The sequence below is a fragment of the Echinops telfairi genome, unplaced genomic scaffold, assembly GCF_000313985.2.
Source record: "Echinops telfairi isolate 266 unplaced genomic scaffold, ASM31398v2 ScPeMD7_18;HRSCAF=68, whole genome shotgun sequence".
Taxonomy (NCBI): domain Eukaryota; kingdom Metazoa; phylum Chordata; class Mammalia; order Afrosoricida; family Tenrecidae; genus Echinops; species Echinops telfairi.
The window spans coordinates 93,781,172-93,800,789 of record NW_022103915.1 but is presented as its reverse complement, the minus strand read 5'-3'; the positions used below and the strand labels follow the sequence as shown (position 1 = coordinate 93,800,789).

The 19,618-nt window shown below is 45.7% G+C and overlaps 1 protein-coding gene across 2 annotated transcripts in view; it reads left to right on the top strand.

The window, feature by feature from the left end:
• Positions 1-16: 16 nt before the first annotated feature.
• Positions 17-19,618, top strand: part of MEIS2 (Meis homeobox 2) — a 234,817-nt gene continuing 215,215 nt past the window's right edge. For both annotated transcript variants that reach the window (XM_004712690.4, XM_004712687.3), the window contains exons 1-6: positions 17-279; positions 1,786-1,927; positions 2,651-2,701; positions 3,593-3,643; positions 4,450-4,599; positions 14,547-14,661. In XM_004712690.4, the coding sequence (XP_004712747.1) occupies positions 74-279; positions 1,786-1,927; positions 2,651-2,701; positions 3,593-3,643; positions 4,450-4,599; positions 14,547-14,661 (715 nt within the window). In that variant the 5' untranslated portion in view covers positions 17-73. The remainder of the gene's footprint in view (positions 280-1,785; positions 1,928-2,650; positions 2,702-3,592; positions 3,644-4,449; positions 4,600-14,546; positions 14,662-19,618) is intronic.

Sequence of the window (19,618 nt, the reverse complement as noted above, 5' to 3'; positions counted from 1 at the left end):
GGCTTTCTCTCTGCTCTGGCCCCTGACTTCGGCCGGGTTCCGACAGTACGATGAGTTACCCCACTACGGAGGCATGGACGGAGTAGGGGTGCCCGCTTCCATGTACGGAGACCCTCATGCGCCGCGGCCGATCCCCCCGGTTCACCACCTGAACCACGGGCCGCCGCTCCACGCCACGCAGCACTACGGAGCGCACGCCCCGCACCCCAATGTCATGCCCGCCAGCATGGGATCCGCTGTCAACGACGCCTTGAAGCGGGACAAGGACGCGATCTATGGGTAAACCGACCCCCCACCCCCCGACCCAGCTCTGTGTTGGAGTGTGAGTGCGAGTGTGTGTGTGTTTCTATGGGAGGGGGGTGTGGGTGACTCAGTGGAGACTTATTTCTGCTTGGGGATGGTGGTGGAAAGGGCAAGGAAGGGGGCCTGCTCTTCTGCTGCTGCGGTGCAAGTTCCGGAAGCTATGGCTTCCTCCACTCCCACGGCCGGGTCACTCTAGACCCCTTAGCCCGGAGTGCCTGGGTCCTCGGAAACTGGCCGGGCCTCCTCCCCCGGGGCAGGATTCCTGGCCAGAGGACGCAGAGCTGGCCCTTGCAGGGCCCCTCGCAGAGGCCTGGACTAGGGGAAAGTTTTCCTGCGAAGAGGAGCAATGTTTTTTCCCCCCTCTTCTGCTTCCTACCGGGGTCTGGGAGTCAGTAAACGCTGCTTGAACTGAGATCAGGGCTGCCTCTGTCGGCCAGGAAGTCCTAATCACCCACTTCTTAATTCTCTGTAAATAAAGGGGCAGACCTTGAAGTGCAGCGGGGTGGAAGGCACTTCTGCTTGGGAAGAGCTGCTCGTGAGGGAGGAGTAAGGGGAACGGTTGAAAATAATGCATTATTCGGAGAGAACCTGGGGAGGGACAGCGGTGTGCCGTGACACCCGGGTATCGCCCGGTCCGTCCGGAGAGAAGGCAGCGGGGTGCCCGGAGGGGGGGCGGTCCGTAAAGGCCCACTGAGCCCGGAGCCAGAGGCCGCAAGCATCCCAAAGTGCAGCTAACCGCCGGCTGGAACACAAAGGGCAAACGCGCACGCACACTTCCAAGTTTTGACACAGGATTTATTTTTGTCTGCTGCAACGCTGGGAGAAATGTGGTCTTTGGAAGGACGCTCTTCAGAGTTTAACATTCCTGTTATCCTGGCCCTCACACCCATGCTTTACTAGAAGGCCAGCAAACAAGTTTATAAGGCAAGGGGGTGGAAAGGTTAGGGGCGCATTCGCTCCGATTTGAGCACTGTCACTCCCGGGGTGCCTGTAGGTGAAGCCTTGGGCCTCCTTTGAAATTCTCATTAAAACGCCAAGTTAAAACAATTTCTTTTTTCATTGCAGTTTCCCTGGGCTTGGGGGATGGGGACGGAGGTCAGGGCTGGGTCGCAGGGGTGGCTCCTGCGGCCTCTGCCATGCGGGGCGTCGCTCTGGATTAAGGATGGGGCTCCAGGTGGCCCGAGCGTCTTGGGTGTCTCAGTCGGTTCCCATGGAGGCTAGTTTCTCTCGGCCGGCTAACGTGGCAGGGGGCTTCTCGGGCCGGAGCCCAGGGACTTCTGAACCCCGGGAAAGGGCCCGGCCGCTTTTCCTTTCTGTTTCTGGCCCGGCTCAGCTGGCTGCGGAAGGGTTGTCAAGGGTGGTGCGTGCCTGTGGTGTTACAGAAGGGATCCGCACCCTCCAAACTTGTTGATTACAGTTCTTGCTCCTTCCCCTCTGCACCCCGTCTCCGTGTGTGTGTCTCTGCGTGGCGCTGCCCGTTAGGCACCCGTTGTTTCCTCTGTTAGCTCTGGTCTTTGAGAAGTGCGAGCTGGCGACCTGTACTCCCCGGGAACCCGGAGTGGCCGGCGGAGACGTCTGCTCCTCCGACTCCTTCAACGAGGACATCGCAGTCTTCGCCAAGCAGGTCCAACCTTCCCGACCCACTCACCCGCCCTCAGCCCCTCACTCCTCCTCCCGGAGGAGGAAAAAGCGGGGACACCCGATCTCTTGCTCCGGCCCAGCCAGCACGCCTGGCCTTGCCCCCATCGCAGAGCCTGGAGGCGACTGGGAAGCGGAGATAAATATGGGTGTTTGTTCCCGCCCCCCAAGCCAGGAATACCGGGGCTCGACCCTGGAATTAAAGTTGACCTGCTCCTAATCTGGGGCTTGGCCTTCACCCCCCCCCACACACACACACCCCACCCCCACCCCCCCGCAGCTCCTTGAGGGAGAATTGGGGATAGGGGCTGCGGGACACCCGGGAGTGCCCTGGAGGGGAGGAAACGGGCGCCTCTCGCTTCTGACTGTCCCCACTGGGCGCAGAGGTGGGGGGCGGGGGTCACAGCCTCTGGACAACCGGGTGAGGGGCTCCTTGGGGCGCAAAGAAGGGCCCTGAGTTGCTGCCACCAGTTTAGCGGTTCCAGGCCCTCACCCCCACCCCGTGGGGCGAGGGCCAGAAGGCCCAGCAGCCTCTTCAGGCGACCCCACTAATTGAAGGCACTGGTCGGTGTCCTTCATGTTACCGAAAACCACCTCTCTGCGGCTACAGCCCCAGCCCCGGTCACTCGCTACCGTCTACGTCCGTGGCAGGGCTTTGCTTCGCCGACGGGGGCTTTCCATTTACGCGGACTGTCCTCGCTTCCTCTAGGTCCGCGCCGAAAAGCCACTTTTCTCCTCCAACCCAGAGCTGGACAATTTGGTAAGGCACTCGGTTCCTTGCGTTCACCTCCCTCCCTGACCCACCACTGGTCCCTTCTTTCTCCTCGATCTCCTGGGAGTTGAGGCCCAGGGCCCTGGGGAGCTCCAGGGCAACAGGCTAGGAGGGATTCGCCTCCAGCCCCCAGGGGAGCTGGGGGTCTGGGGGGGAGAGGGGTGCCCGTTGGAGGGGAGCCGGGACGCGGGGCCGGCGCGCCAGGGCAGGGCTCGGTGCTGGGGCCTCGGCCCGGCGAGGGAAGCTGCTGGAGAAGCCAGCGATTTCCCGGCTTTGCGGGGCTGGCGGGCGAGCCCCGGGCCGCCAAGCCGGAGGAAGTCACCGCCGGCCGGGCGGAGGGGCGGGTCCCGTGGGGGGGGGGGGTGAGGGGCAGACCCCGCGCAGGCCACTTTTAGGTGCTAATTTGCACGATTTCAATATTAAAAGTACTTAAATCCGCTTTCAAAGGCCTGCCTCGCCATTCAGCTGGAGTATTTCCTTCTTTAGGAAGGACGGATTTTGCAGGGTGTGCTGCTCTAAAAGCCTCCTCTCGCCAATGAAGCCACTTTTCTTTTCTTTTTTTTTTTGGCCTGAGGTCGCGGGAGGAGACCGTTTAAAGAGGACCGAGGCCAAGAAAGAGGGTCTGGTCCTAGAAACAGTCCTGACAAAAGTCCCGTGAACGTGGGAGGCGGAGGTGGGGCGGGGGGCGGAATTAAATGCTTAGGCTTGGGCTGAGACAGATTCCTAACCCCGTGGCCAATGAGGCAGAGATGATCTGTAATCACTTGGTTTTGCTGAGTATTTTCTTGATGTGTGGGTTTGGCCCGGCCACCTGCCTGCTTTTCTAGAGCCCACTTCCGTCTCAGTGCCCTAACTCCACCCTGTAAACTTTTCTTTCAGATGATCCAAGCAATCCAAGTGCTAAGGTTTCATCTTTTGGAGTTAGAAAAGGTAAGCAGGAAAGGACACCTCCCGTTTGGATTTAGCGTGTCCCTCTCCTAGGGGACCTGGGATGTTTTTAAAGAGATAGAGGTCTTGGGCACCTGGGGGATTGATTATGAGCCACACTTCTTTCCTTCAAATTGCTCCTCCACTCAGGGCCTCAGAGGAAGGGCGAATTAGGACAGCCCTAGACATTTTTTTTAAGGAGCCCCCACCCCACCCGTCTTTTTTTCCCCCCAGGTGTTCAGGATTGTTTTTGAAATGCAGCAAACCATTTCTGTTACAGGACACTCAGCCTGCTGACTCTATTAGCTCAGCTTCGGCCCCAGCCTGCATTAGGTGCAGACTGAGGGAAAAATCGTCCTGGCTGGGTGTCTTTCCATAGCTCGGCAGCTCAGTCACTTTCCCCTGGAAACATACAAAACTTGTGGCTTATTGAATCGCAGCTGCTCATGCTGGTCCCCATTCCGGTGTGTAGTGTTTGGATGTTAGCATCAAATCGGATTTTCCTCCCTGGACTCCCCAGTCTGAACCCAGTTATTTCTAGTCCCTGTTCCTTTCACTCCCTCCGTGGTGACTTGTTGCTCAGGGAAGTCTCTGGAGAATAATATCTCCGGCAACAATTGCTCTATTGTTTCCTTGCCTTCAACTATTACGCCCCTTAATTAGAGTTAGTTTGGAACACATCACACTCGAGCTCTTCCCTAACCTAACCTTACAACCTGACATTCTTCCCCTTTGAAAATGAAACCATACGTCCACCACGACCACCACCACAATGGGAGCTGACTCCTCCGTCGTGACCCTCCTCCTAGGTCCACGAACTGTGTGATAACTTCTGCCACCGGTACATTAGCTGCTTGAAGGGGAAAATGCCCATCGACCTCGTCATTGACGAAAGAGATGGCAGCTCCAAATCAGACCACGAGGAACTTTCAGGCTCCTCCACAAATCTCGCTGACCATGTAAGTCTGAGAGCCTTGGCCTTCTTTAAAGGCCACTGGGCAAAAACCATTGTTGTTATTATTTTTAAACTTGTAACTTCTATCTTGGGAAGCATAACAAACCAGGGAGGTGGCCCAGTGGGTTGTGCTCTTATTGTGAAAAGTTACCTGGTTTGGGTTTGGGTGATGTTGCCTGTTAGTAAATTGTCTCTTTGATGTGATGACTGCTACCCTTTTATCCCCCCTCCCCCTCCAATTCTGTCATCAGTGCAGCCCTGGGAGTAGAAAGGGGAAAGAATTCAGCTAGGGGACAGGATGGTAGAGAGAGAAGAAGGCTTGAAGGAATGAGAACTGGGGTCTGATGGTTGATTTCCCAGTCTCTCACAGAGGTGACAACCCTGAGAATTATTGGCAATCTTGCCTTGCATTAGAAATAAAGGAAGGAGTGAAAACATTACAATTCTCAGGGCTTTTGCTGTATGGAAACTTATTGCCAGAATATGGACTTATTGCCAAGTGCCTGGAGCATCTTCATAATAAAGGACAGTAACCTTGATGAACCAATTATTAACAATGTATTACAGAAAGCTGAGGGAGTTATGATTGAGTAACCATAGGTTAGTGGCTGAATTTTAACACTTTAACAGTTGGTGAATGAGGATGAAGGGTATAGTTAAGGAATGACTGTGTGCCAGGCCAGGAAAGGAGATTTTTCTCTATTCTCTCTGTTTTCAATCCTATTTTGGAACTGATCTAGTGAGTCTGATGCTCATCAGAAAAAAAAAAAACATATGTAGTGAGACTGAACATTTGAAAAAGAAGCAAAGAGGAGAAAGATTGCAGCTGGTAGGAGAGGCAAGAGTGGTGAGGTTAAAAAGAGTGGGTGTGAACAGTTTATTTATAGGAGCTCAAGCCTGGGGGTGGGGGACAGATTGTCTATAGATACTGCAGTCAGTTGAACTCAAACCTAAATGACATAGGCTACCGTCTAAAAACTTTGGGACTGAAATATTAATTTAACACCGGGTGTGGAGGTACACAGGCATTGAGACGGGAGGAAGTTTGTGTCCTTGTCACCCCCAATTCCTGAGTGTTCAAGAGTTGAGGTGTCAATGGAAATGTCAAGATTGCCAACCTGAGTCGAGATGCAGAGTGAAGGGACCTTCTCTGAGCTTCTTCTCTCATCTCACCAAAAGTTTTTGATAGGATGCAGTCAGACGGTGTAATCATTAACCTTTATGCTGTATGGGAAGCCAATCTAAGAACACAGGTGTTTAAACAAGATAGGAAAAAACCCAAACTCTGCGATGTCCAGCTCTGACACACAATAAATACTTTGGTGTTAAAAATCCTCGCTTGTATCTTCTTCTGTGGTGGAAGGAAGACTTTTGGGACACCCTTTTTATGTTGAATGCATTAAGCAAAACCCCAGAGGTGCATGCAGCTGCAGCTAACCAAACCAAATGAATTGCAAGTCCTTGCAATGGAGTCAGGACCAACTCATAGAGGCCCCCACGGGGTTTCCAAGGCTGTAATCTTTATGGAAGCAGACAGTCAGGTCTTTCTCCTGCGTAGCTGTTGGTGGGTTCTAACCACTGACCTTTCCGTTAACAGTCAAGCAGTGCTTAACCACGGTGCCACCAGGATTCCTGGCTGCAGTAGCAGCTATGAAAAGTTAATGGGTTGAACCGTGGCTATCAAGAGGTGCGACTGCAATCCAGAAGACCTGACACGCTCTCTCTGAAGCGTTTGCTTCTGGGGCTGTTTGCTTGTTTTCCTCATTTCTTGTTTCTAAAGTCAGATGCATCAGCATTATGGGAGGAAGGGAAAGACTTCTACTTCCATGGTTTGTAGGATGAGAGAGAGGTCTATAGCCAGAGAAGCTTGCCTTTTCCAGGGATCTCAACTCCAGGTTTTCTAGAAGAGATTTCTTGGCAACTGTTTCTTGAGCGGATGTATGGATCTAGAGCATGCTGATGTTTATACAGAAAAGATAGAGAAAGTAGGCTGTTTAGAGTACTGGCTGGCAGACAAATGCCCATGGGAGGACTATTGTAATATTTAAATATATACTCAAGGAGGAATTTGTATCTAAGAGGTTAGTGGTTTCATCATTTAATAGGCATCAGCCTTGCATGAAAGAGTCCGCTGTAACATTTGTTGCTCCCCGTTCAGGCCCCGATCAAGTGAATATGACAACTGATTTATTTTGAACCCATGAGGGCTTGCCACCTCATTGGGCGTCATAATTTAAAGCTTTTTATTTCCTAGAGATCTGAACTATAACATTTTTACTTCAGCCCCCTGCTATTTGTTTTGAAAGGAAGCAATAATTTGTTCCTCCAGCTCACCGAGTGGGAACTGGAGAGGCTTGCCACAGACTTGTATTTTATGCAGGAGGTGAGAGAAAACCTTGGAGAGATTGGGCCACGTTCATATTGATGGTTTTTGTGGTAGGCCGCCTCCTGTGCTTCAACCGGTCCTTAAAAGACTCATGCCCAGACACCCCTCCCCACCCCCACCCCCACCCCAAGCACCTACCCTCAGCCACACACACAAAAGTGAAAATACTACTGCATCACTACCTGGAAAGTGGCTTGAGTGGAACATTTTCAGCATGTAAATGTGTCCAATTTGAATCTCCAGGTTTATTTTTTCATTTGCTTTGATATGCATATTTAATACATTGCCCCAGGCTGGATCTCATTTGGTGAACGCTGGTGTATGGGTGATGCTGGGCCACTTCAGAAGGACCCCGACAGCCTGTTGTTTTCTCTGTTGGCCCACCATTCTGATCTACTGAGCTTCCTCGTGGTTTTATTTGCACGTGAAATGCTGAGAGCATTTCAACTTACTGGCTATGAATGATGACAGCTAAAAAAGAAGGGGAGTTTAATTTGTTGCGTGCCAAGGTTTCTCTTGTGGAGGTGACAGTTTGTGACAGCTGTTTGACACCCCCAAAACATATACACCTCTATCCTTATTAAGTGGTATCAAGCTACATTGTGTGTGTGTGTGTGTGTGTGTGTGTGTGTGTGTGTAAGGAGGGTGCAGGGGAAGGAGGGAGAGAATGAAAGAGAGAAAGGAGTAAATAAGTGTGTAATTCTGTGTAGTAGAAAGCAGAGAGATATGCGTCAGAAGCAACATATTAGGGACTAAAATAGCTTTTGATTTTCTTATTAAAGAATTTGAAAATAGAAATGAATCACAGCAATTGATATAAACATCTTGAAAGCAAGTATTATTGGCAGACTTTTAAGAATAAATTTTATATACTCAATATTACTTGTGCTAATTACACATTCCATAATTTTATATAAATAACCTGATATAAAGCATAGCTGTATTGCTTGTAAAAGACAACCATAAGTCTTACTTTCCATGCTTTATATTCAATGACGATACTGAATCTATTCATCTGTTATTAATACTTACATGGTGGGCATTATGAGGAAAAGATGTTTGGAAATGAGATAACAAAAAATTTTTTTAATGAAACACTAGCTATTATAATTCTTTTGTGTTTTGTAACTTCAACTTCAAAATGAATGCATATACTTTAGTATTACAATATATTTTATCGTATACCCTCATTGTACACGTCATAGTTATAGGTAAGGGATGCTACTATAGTGTCCTTGAAATATTAGGGAGAAAAATACATGATGGTGAAAGGAAATAGCAGTTCATGTTGTTTCTCAGACATTCAAATTTATCACGTTAAAATTAAATATGCCAAGAAATGGATTTTGTTTTAGAGTTTCGACTCGAAAACTGTGTGGGATGACCACCCTAGTCTGTAGTATTCATGAGTGCTAGATCATATCCATTCTGTTTATCTGCGTAACTGTAATATGCTCTTCAGAAAAAAGAGATGTAGGATACACTTGTTTGAAATGTGTTTTCCAAGCTAAGTTGTATTTGCTTTCATTGCATATGTAGTTAGAGTGTTATTCCTGGTTCATGCTCATAAGGATCCTACATTTTATTTTCCTTCAAAGAATTAAGACAGAGAAGCAATATAATCGAGACTATTACCTTAATGACAAGTGTCTTAAACTTGATTCGCTCTGATAGCACCACTAAGAAAAAAATTTATTTTAATTTCTATGTTGACAGTTGTAAGTTAGATGAAGATATGCTGGTATTTTCTTCTGCATATCTGAATATGCACAAGTTTATTTATACCTATAGGTGTTTTTTTTTTTAATGGGCTAGGTTAGAGGAGAGACTCCCCAGAACCTTGTTCCCAATGGAAGGCACCCAAGGACTTACAGATGAATTCCATTTCTCTCAGAAAAATTTTAAGGAGGGGTGGGCAGCGGAGAGCGGAATACGTTTAGGTGGCATACTGTCAAAGGGGAAATAATGAGATTTGGTAAGGTTATTAGTAAGAAGGTTGACTTCTTTTATGAGATCGCTTCTTAGGTTCTAGTCTTACCCAAGTTATCTAGTGTTATTCAAGATCTGTGAGGGTTCCCCTCAGTAAAGTGCTCCTCCCTCTGAGCTCTGTGTGCCCTGGAGACAGAGCTGGGGCATGGGTTTTCTTTCATTGTACTACTTCCTAGTTTCTAGTGGTTGATAGTTTTCTTGTCAATGCCCCATCAAGGCTAATTATACTATTTAAATCATCCAGGCAATGTCCTTGGAGTCTATTTTCAGGGTAAGTGTGATGGAGATGAATGAAGTTAAAGGTACACTTGTCAACCACGTAGGCTTTCACCACCAGATGAAAATTTGCTTATTTTTGGAGTTTGTTTTTTTTTTAGCCTAGATGTTCTATGGGTGTCACCATACATTTCAAAATGACAGGACCCTTTTTATAAGATAGCATTCTACCAAAGCTACAAGAAGAATTTTGTCTTTTCTCAAAGTTTTTCCGTTAAATGGAGAAATCGTTTGCAAAAAGGTGCTTGCCACGTCCTTGGGAGTAGCTCACATGTTATTTCTTGGAGCTCAATAGAGAGATGGACATGGGGAGGAGATGAGGGAAGGACCGGGGCTGTATTTACATTTTTAAGGAGTGAGTCCTTGTTCTGAAAGCACACAGAGTTCTCCTGAGTTCTTATGCCAACTTTAGAATAATGAAGGAGGAATTCCAACTTTTTTATTTTTTAAACCCCACAGTGAACATTTTTCTACTGCTCATAGACTTGAGTGCTTCAGGAGAGGGGCCCTCACTCTCTATTTTGTAACTTTAGCGTCATGTCAATTAGGAGCTAAAGTGCCAGGAAGCCAAAGGGAAAAGGTGGCTTCTTATTAATTGCGTGTAAAGTTATAAGTAGATCTTGCTTTTATTGCTGACATATAACAAGTCAGATTAGTTTGGCATGCTTCCTTTGCTGATTAAAATATCTTTATTTGTGCTTATTGTTTCTCTACCTAAAAGCACCGATTCCGAGTTACTTTACTGTGGTTTGCAAGCTCACATATAATTTTTATCTTGAGCGTGCACATTATGTTTTCATTTTGTAGGCGCTAGAGAAGCGAATGCTTATTTGTAAGCGTTTAAACAAACAAACAAACAGAAATATTAAGAAGAACTGGAAATGATCTTAGGAATCATCTGGACTCAATCTGATGTTACAGAGATGCAGGTGCTCAGTACCAGCGAAAGGAAGGGCATCCCTTGCCTAAGGTCACGTGCTGCGTTTGTTAGAGGCGGTCTCTGGGAGCCTTAATTCCCCTCCACTTTCTCTCTTCTAGTCCACATACCCTTTGAATCCCCTTTTTCCTTTTGGATTTAAAAATGAATTTCAGGTGAGTTTAGATTGAACTTTTGAGGGTGGTATGGTCTTTCTCTCACCCACCCCACCCACCCACACCCACCCTTCTCCTTTTTTTTTCCTTCTTTTTTTGCCTCCTTGAAGTCTTATCCATTTTACGTCCTGACTCAGATTTGTATTTATTTAGAAGTCCTACAGTCATACATCTGACCGCACTGCGTTTTGTCAGTGCAAGAACCGTCAGCAGCGTGGAACCATTTAAACAGGGAAAATAACCCTACTGATTTCTTCAGGATTTATTAAGTGCTACCCTACAGCCAGGTGCCCTCTCGGAAATGGCATCCCTTGTTTAAAAGGTTGCCGTTGCCACCCCATCTGCCACTTCCACAAAAGAGGTGAGCATAGGATTTGCTTTTCATGCCTAGAGACTCCCGTCCTCTGTGCTCTTTTCTAGATTTAGCAAAATTCAATGATGGTGCTAAATCAATTTTTTTTTAACTTTCAAGGGAGAAAACACTGGCAGAATTGTGTTTTCTAGGGGAAGCTGTGTGTAAATGAGAAACAGAGGAGAGCAGCCGAGTGATCTCCTGTGGCCCCACTACTACAAGCTCTTCCCATATTGTCTCCTGCTTTTATATTAATTACAACTTGCATTATCAGCTGTGAGTCTGTAGCCCAGCAAATAGAAAATACTGCCCCTGGAGACCTAGCTTCTTGTAGCTATTTTCCATCTCCCTCTGTTGTGCTCCACTCGGTCTTCCCTGCCTTTCTGCCGGTAACACTGCTCTTTTAATGCAATTACGGAAGAGCAAAAGTACCAAATTTGACTCCCAATTATTAAGGCCACTGGGAATCGAAGCAGGTTCACTCCCTGCCCTCTGGTGTCTCCGTGATGCTGTGGGCTGGAGAACGGAACAGATCTCATGGAATGCATGTATCTGAGTACTCTCCCACACACCTGCACACAGAGAGTGTGTCTCTTTATTTTTCTACGTACGTCATGTATTTTTACATGCTTTCCTCTGCCACGCTGGCTTCCGGATTCATGAAACTTCTGCATCTCATTTGGCAGAAAGCCAGGCAGTTATTCTTGAAGGATGTAAACTTGGAAACTATCTAGGGAAAGAAAAAATAAATAAATAAATAAAAGGAGAAGAAAAGCCGTATGCTACAAATATTTTAATCTAAGGGAAAAGCCAATGTTCTGGGTAGTGGGTTATGTTTTGTGTGTCCTTGTGAGTTATGATTTTTGTTAACGGCCAGGGGGGTGTTTTACTGACTAGACTATCCATAGTTGCCTTGCATATGCTCGTGTCACCTGTACAGCAGCTGAATCTGGACAACTTTAGTGATAACTCCTGGGCCTTGAAACCCCGGAGGGAAGGAGTATGTCCTCCCTTCAGATTCCATAAACAACATGTGATAGGCCTTAGTGTGAATCAGTCTCTTGAACTGGACCGTGAAACGTGGGGCCCTCCGTGGAAATAAATGTTCTACGACACGTTTGTAGGACAGCATTTTTGAGGACAAGGGAGGGGCGCCTGAGAGACACAAACCGTTCTGCGCTCCCCTGCTGACTGCGTGCTCCACTACCAGTCAAACAGCCGCATTTCTAACCCCCCAGAGGAACCTTGAAGATAGGCCTGGCAGTCTCCTTCCAAAAGGCCACATGCACAGCAGCAGCTCTGCCTTATGGAGCAGTTCAACGCCACACGGACAACTCACAACAGCAACGAAAGAGGAAGGCAGTTGGGGACATGTAGATTAGCAAATAAACTTGTACTACTACAGGGACTGGGCTGAAAAGCCAAGGCCCAACACATTCGAAGGAAGCAGCTGCTTTGAAGGTAATGCTTTGCTCAGATGGCTTATTTGTCGGACCTTCCCAACCCTACACCCCCACCCCACCCCCAGCTCCCCTTTTCAGAAAAGCCCTCCTCTGGAAAACTGTCAGAAGAGAGGCCTGACTTTCAAACTCAGCACAGGGCTGAGTGACAGAGGCAAACCAGTGTTTCCAGTGGCAGGAAGTCCTCCGTGATCCCTTCCAATCACTACAGTGCCCAAACAGAAAGGCTTACGCCAGCCTCATTTGAACGATTATATGATAGCTATTGGATGACATTTGCTTTAAAACATAGTTGAGGTGTTAGTGGTTAATGATTGTAATTTTCATGAGGGGTAAGGAGCTTTTATAGCAGCTGGCTTAATAAAAGAGCCTGCAGTGCATAAAATTAACGTCACTTGCTGTGTACCCTGAAAAGTTTAGCCTAGGTGAACGTGTTGCAGTTACTGCGTTTTCTAGAAGAAAGTGCTAGCCAGTGTTGGTGCAGGACAGTGAACGTGTTGCAGTTACTGCGTTTTCTAGAAGAAAGTGCTAGCCAGTGTTGGTGCAGGACAAAACTCGCGGCATGCTGTTGTGTCTTTCGTTTTGTGTGTAACCCTTCTAGCTCTTTATCTGCTGCCGTCCGGCCAACAGTTGGCGGAAGAGGCTGGCAGAGCTGGAAGAGCCCCTTCCCTGTACTCTGTTTGCCTTCAACTTGAAACTATTAGAAAGGTTTCTCACTTTGATAAAAAGAGAGCTCACACACATGGCTGTGTCTTAATACAGGCAGCAGAGAGCCTCGGTTTGCATTTTATTCTGTACAACGTCATTTCCTCATATCCCTTCGAAAGCATTTCAGGAATCCATACCTGTGCCGTGTGTATAGCTATGGAATTCTGCGCCTTGTTTTCACTGGGAATCAACTGCTTGCCTGGTGGCAGTGCCGGTAGCATTATTTGAAAAGGATGTTATGCATCTGTAGAATTTGGGCTTATTTCACCTCTCAAACACGCCAGGTAATCATTTACAATCAGTTTGCAGTGGGCTCACAGAATGGGAAAAAACAAGTTTTTGTTATTGATGTTGCTGTCCCAAATAAGAATAGTTTCTCGTTTGGTCTTTACCTTTGTTTCTTGATTTTTTGTTGGTGAAAGTTTGTGTTCTGTTTGTGCGCTTCTCCAGTTGATGGTGGGGAAAATGTAACCTGACTCCCAGACTACTGCCCACCCCTGGACATATGTGCCCAGGACACACAGCAAGATGACTTTCAGATGATCGTGACGTTTGTATGTGTGTTGTCCGTGTGTCTGTCTGTCTGTATCCTGACTTACCAATTCTTGTAAGCATTAGTGGCATACTTTGAGAAATCGATGATGCTCTGCAATTTTTCTCTTCCTTCCCCCTTCTGCCCCCACCCCACCCCCCACCCCGAGGTGCTTGCCAGTGGGTCTGTGGGCCTCCTTGGAGTTGTCACATACAGGTGACAAGCGTGTCGCTCTCCCTTAAAGGCTGGCCTGTCTCACGTGTTCCTGCTCCATTTCTGCCAGAGGAAATTCCAGCTCTCGCCTGCCTTCGTGCGGTGCTGATAAAGTCCTTCCTGTGCATTAGAATTCCTGTTTTCCTTTAAGCAACAGCAGGGTATTGGGAATGATCAGGAAAGGGGAGGAGGGACAGGAGAAGAATACGCTCAGCAAAGCAGTGAGAGCTACAGCTCTGTTTGCCTTGCATGCCCTCTGAAACAAGTAGTCCTTCCAGGAACAAGAATTGCTCGGTGAATGTAAAGCTTCCATGTGGCGCAAGTGAAAGGTCTATCGGTTTCCTAGCAGGCTAGCGGTTTGCGTCTGCTTTATTTATTGGGTTGCTGTTTGTAAAAATTAAAAGATAAATGAGCATCTTTTTAGGTATCGAGGCAGTGATTAATAGTGTTGTGTCTGTTGGTTATTTAATCAGCGTGGTGATAATTTGGAGAGTGTGTTAGGGCAATGCGTCTGAAATCTTCAAGGACTGTCCAGCACGTTCTCAAGTCTGTGTTTACTTTATTTTTTTTTTTTGAAGAGTGCCCTTGGATGTTGTAGCTAGTTAATGTTCTGACATGTTAGTATCGAAGTGATGGGGACTATATTTTTTTTCGTTTTGAAAACTGCCCTATTTAGGATAGTAAGAGTAAAAAGTGTATGTTGGATTTCTAGAAAACTTTGTTATATTTCCTTATACGAAATGTTATAATGTATACAAAATGTAATAATGTATCTCTTGCTGAAAAGATGCTGCAGTCTAGAATGGCATCTGGTTCTGCCTTGTTCCACCGATACTAACACGTGCACTTCCCCCTACCCCTTCTTTCTGACCCTGCCCTCTTGGCTCCTCACTTGTGGCTGAACTGGTCGCTCTGGAAAAATTCTTCGGTGTGCTGACATCAGAACCCTTCCTCTTGGCGAGACCATGATGACGCAACTTCCACCCACTCAGCTGGCACCCCAGGGCCCTCCAGTGGGGGCCACGCTTCTCAGAGTGGAGACAACAGCAGCGAACAAGGTAAAAGGTCCAGCATTTTCCTTGTGTTAAGTCCGCATGACTAAAATAACTATTTTGTCATCAGTACATCTTCTTTAGTGTGAAGAGAAGAATCGCAGGTTAAGAGGCATCATCAGCTCTTCTTTAGAGAGACACAATTTCCTCTTATCAATCCACATTATTTAAAAAAAAATCAAATCCACGTGAGCTGTCTAATCTTTAAGTAGACATTGCAATAATAATTGATTCGTTCTGCCAATTCTTTTACAAATTTGGTTATCTACACTTTGCCTCTGTGTATGTAAGTAAATAAAACCGGAGACCTGCTTTGCTGCTAGGATGCAGTCATGTGAATTTTACTGAGTACTGGATAGTTTGCCTGTAACATCAGCTGTCAGAATTCTCTGTAACCAAGCCACTGTGCCTAGAAAACACACGAGACACACAAAGCTCTTCTTATTAGCTCCAGGACAAGTGTACAACTTTTATGTGGAATCTTATCTTGGGAAAATGGTCTTTGAAATTCTTAGAATGTTATTTATTCCCATTTCTATTCAGCTGACATGGTGACTTTTGTCACAAATCCTAAAAATTAGAATAATCAGAGGGCAAGGGGGACAACATCTGCAGATGGCAAGAAAGCCTAGTGCAATTTAGAATACATGTGACCGTTTACAACTCACCTACTGCAAAGAGTGCAATTATCTATTGGTAGGGAGGACTCCTCTATGGCTAAAATGATCATTTAAAGGGAGATACATTATTGAATGCAGGCCAGGAAAGTGTATAGATTTTACTTTTTAATATTTTACATTAGATGGTGTCTGATCTCCTAGGTCTATTCCATCTCTATTATGACTGTGTTTATGGCCACAATATTTAAACATTAGACAGGCTTCCATGCCCGGGACAGTTTAACAGCCTGAGCTGTAGCCATATCTGCTCTCCGAAACAGGGAGGTGGATGCAGGGTGGGCCTTCACTTCCCCAAGTTTTTTTTTGGGGGGGGGGGTGTTGAATTTCTAGGGTTCTTCTAGAGTCTAGAACATGTCCTTTCTCAGATGTCACTGACTTTAAACGGGTACAGAATCAGAATCTGGGTTTTAGCAGTTTGCAAAGATCACAGAGATGGGTGCTGTCAGAGGGCAAATTAGGGAGGAAGTGGTGAATTGGATCCATTTAGGCTGTCTGTCTGTTTCCATTAGTCTGGTTAGATTGCACATGAGAAAACAAAGCTATTGGACACGTGGAAGATAACGTGCACATAACTGGATCGGCAACCCCATGACTCAGTTACAAGTCCTGGTGATGGGGAGCTGGCTAAATCTGGAAGACTTCCTAGGAGTCCACTCTCTCCTCCCCACTGCAAATAACGATTTAAGAAAAAGGTGAAACGCACCTATTACTAAAAACCAAAATACCCTAAACATTTTACAACAGAGGGGAACAGGAGAAGCAGACTTAGTGGTCTAATGAGGCTCTCTTCCAGAGACTTGTTGTAAGCGAGGCTCGCTTTGACCTTTCACTTTGCTCAGGAGCCCAGAGCTTCATTTTTCACATTCTTGCAATTACGTTAACGCTTCAAGCATTTCTGATTCCAAGTCAGCTAGCAACACCAGGCATAACTCAACACTGTGAGTTTTTCTCCTCTCTGTAGATTCATTAACAGGTCACCGAGGTCCCAACTGAAATTTAAAACTGACTGGTTCTGTTGGGTTAGTTGAGTTATGGCCTGGGAGATAGCAGGAAAAGGCCAGGGGGAAGGGGAGGAGGCAAAGGGAAGACCTTGTGGTTGGGGACAGAGAGTAAGTGGCGGCAACAGGCAAAGCATGAAGTTTTATCATTTTGTTAAGAGTTTTTATTTTTCTAAATTTTTGGTCTTGGTCCCGAAGGTGAAAGGGTTCTGAGATGGATGGACATTCTGGGTTAAAAGAATATGTACAAACCTCTCTATTGTGGGTAGCTGCACCCACTTATCCGATGTTGAAGGACTTGATCCCTGCAGGATTCTGTTCCTTTAATCATATCTCCACGGGATTACAGAACCAACATGGTAGCTTATCTGGACGAGTACTAGGGAGTTAGACCTCTCACTGTATTACAGTTTGAGGGGAAGTACAATTTTTCAAAAGCAGGAATGATTCCTATAAAATGGACAATGATTTGACATGGAGAGTTTCTTTACCTGGCTTACTCCCTACATGAGTGGCTCCAAAAACATGTGTGTGGGCATTTTGGCTTTGTTTTGCTTTGTTTTTGTTTTCAATCAAGGACTCTGTAAATCTTAGAGTCCAGACATGAGTGTATTTTGTCACACTCATGCCTACATTCGTCTTTTCAACATTTCTCCCAGTTATTTTGGTATTTGGCCCCACCGAATTGTCCAGAGCAGCTTTCTGTGGGCAAGATTAATTATCTGCTCCAGGGCAAAGTCAACAGAGATATTGACTGAAAGCGCATGTGCTTATCCTAGGTTAAATCTTAGAGTTGAGTGTCATGGAAAACCTAAGAGGGGAAAACTCAGGTGCTTCGTATCAAATACATTATAATGTATCATTGAAAACCAAGTTTGGAGTTTAGAAAAGAGTTTTCTTGCTTACTCAGAATTTATTAGCACAACAGGCATATGGAAAACTGTAAAACGATTCAGTTTCAAAACAAATTATGATAAACAGAAAAAATAGAGAGGAATTGTACTAAATACAATGTTTTCATACACATTTTAAATTAAACTTTAATAGCCATATGCTATAAAACAATACATGCATTTATGTTGCTTTATACTTCCTGTGAACATCCTGCTATAATGGTTATATACAAATCTTTACTTTGGAACCAAAAAATGCCTCATTTTATGGCCTGATAGTGAATGAGCTACAGTTACACAGGTGAAAGGTCATCGTTTCCTCATGTTTGTGCAGCAAACTGAAAGGAATTGGGGGGGGGGGGTGACAATTGACATTTAAAAATAAGATCAGAAATAAACTTGGTAAAACTGTAAAACCTGACTCCACTGCACCTTTCAAAGAGCACACCCTTAGCCGTCAGCTATATCGATATGAACCAGACTTTTCAGTCCCCGTGATTTCAGCTACTAGGGTCAGCCGAAGGAGGGCGTGTGCCTGGCTAGTCATCTTCAAATGAGGAAGGACATCTGCTTTTTCAACGCTAGAATTAGGGTGCAGACTTGGGACTCGGGGGTGGGTGGGTGGTGGAGTAACTGGCTCTCTTTGTATCTGGTTTCCCATCAGTACAATGGGGCTTGATAATAAGGCAGGCTTGGGGTCCCTAATTCTGTACCTGCTGAGTCAAAGGCTGCTTTGTACTTCACTGTGTGTTTTTCCAGAGTAAAGATGAGGAAGCAGCCCCCTCGTTCATAGAGCACTTTGAGAGCCCTCGATGAAAGGCACAATAGATGTGCAGAGTATTATTATTATTGATGGGTTTGTGTAGCTCCCATTAACGCTGATGGGAGTTACGCATGTGAATTGGCAGGAGAATAGACCCCTCAGTGTTTAGAGCACATGAAATTTACATTTTTTCCAGTGCTGTAATTGAGATGTTGACAAATTGGAGAATATTGATGAGCCTTTGTTTTAAGTATTTTGTGCCAAGTTTGTTTTATTTTCCCCTGGTTTGAACAATGGTATGGGTTCAGCAGCGATGAATAAAAAGGGTAGGTAAAGATAACTTTGTGTTTCAATATTTTGATTTGCCAATATGAAATAAATTGTCTTAGGCAAATGGAATATGCCGTTTTAATCATTAGCTATGCATGAAAGAAAAATTGATGTTGACATCTTTGCTGTAAAATCGTTGTAATGGGGCCTTCCTTACAATTCATTTTTGTAAAATTCATTTTGTACATTTTGCAGCAATTGAACAATCCCAGCGCTGTGAATAGGCAGGATTCCCAGAAATACCGAGACAGTTGGCCCAGTAACTGCTGAGCTCACACTGCACCCCACACGCACGTTAACCATACTGTTGCCAGACCCAGTTTAACCTAAATTCACTCGCTTTCTAGCCTTCCTGCGTCTGATCTTTCAGGACACAGGGCCCTCAACTCTGTCACCTACCAAGCCCTTTCACTGATATTCTCCTCCCACGGCCAGGCACTGAGGCTAGAATTCGATCGCTAGGTATTTACTTATTTATTACACAGCTCTTCAGTAATAAGGGTGTTGAAGTCTACAAACACCCCTCTTATATGGACTTACGTGTGGATGGGCAAAATGAGTGTCCAAAATAGTATGATATTATTTGGGCTTATGGCCTATAATGTGTGCTATAGTTAAAAAGTATCCCCACCCCCCTCCGTAAATAATTCCCATGTATAGGTTTAAAGTAGAGGCAAACAAAAACTTAAGCCCTGCATTCTATGGATCCTGAAGATGTTCTACTGGGGTTTCTTGTTCAGTCTAGGAAAACTCTGTCAATGGAATGTTTTCATCGTGGCGGCGGCCTCTTTAAAATAACCCTAAATACAATATGACAGATGCCATCTGGCGTAATCTTTTGCTAGTTGCTTTTAACTTTTATTTTTCCTAGAGCTAAGTTCATCCCAAACTGGTCACTTACTGTTAGGGTAAACGCAATGACGTTTCCTTTCCTTCCTGTCTTCTAATTGTATCAAACGTTTTCTCTGGGAATATAATTGATACTTAAACAATACCACAGGAGAAGCTGTGTATATGGAACATTTATGTTCCATTGTTTTCTTTGTCACCTATCCCCTCCCCAGCCCCCCATAACATGGAAAAGATGCCATTCATTAGCGCGATCAGTGAACATTCAAACGATTTCTGTTGGTTTTCTTAGGGCTTTTTAGAGCAGCAACCATTAGAAGTAAAATTAAACTCTTCTAATAAATAAATGATCTGGGAGCATGTAATCGTGCCCATAAATGCTTAAAAGCTTTCTTTAATTGCTGTTAATTTTGAGTAATTTCTTCCTATATGTATCAACTTACTTGAAAA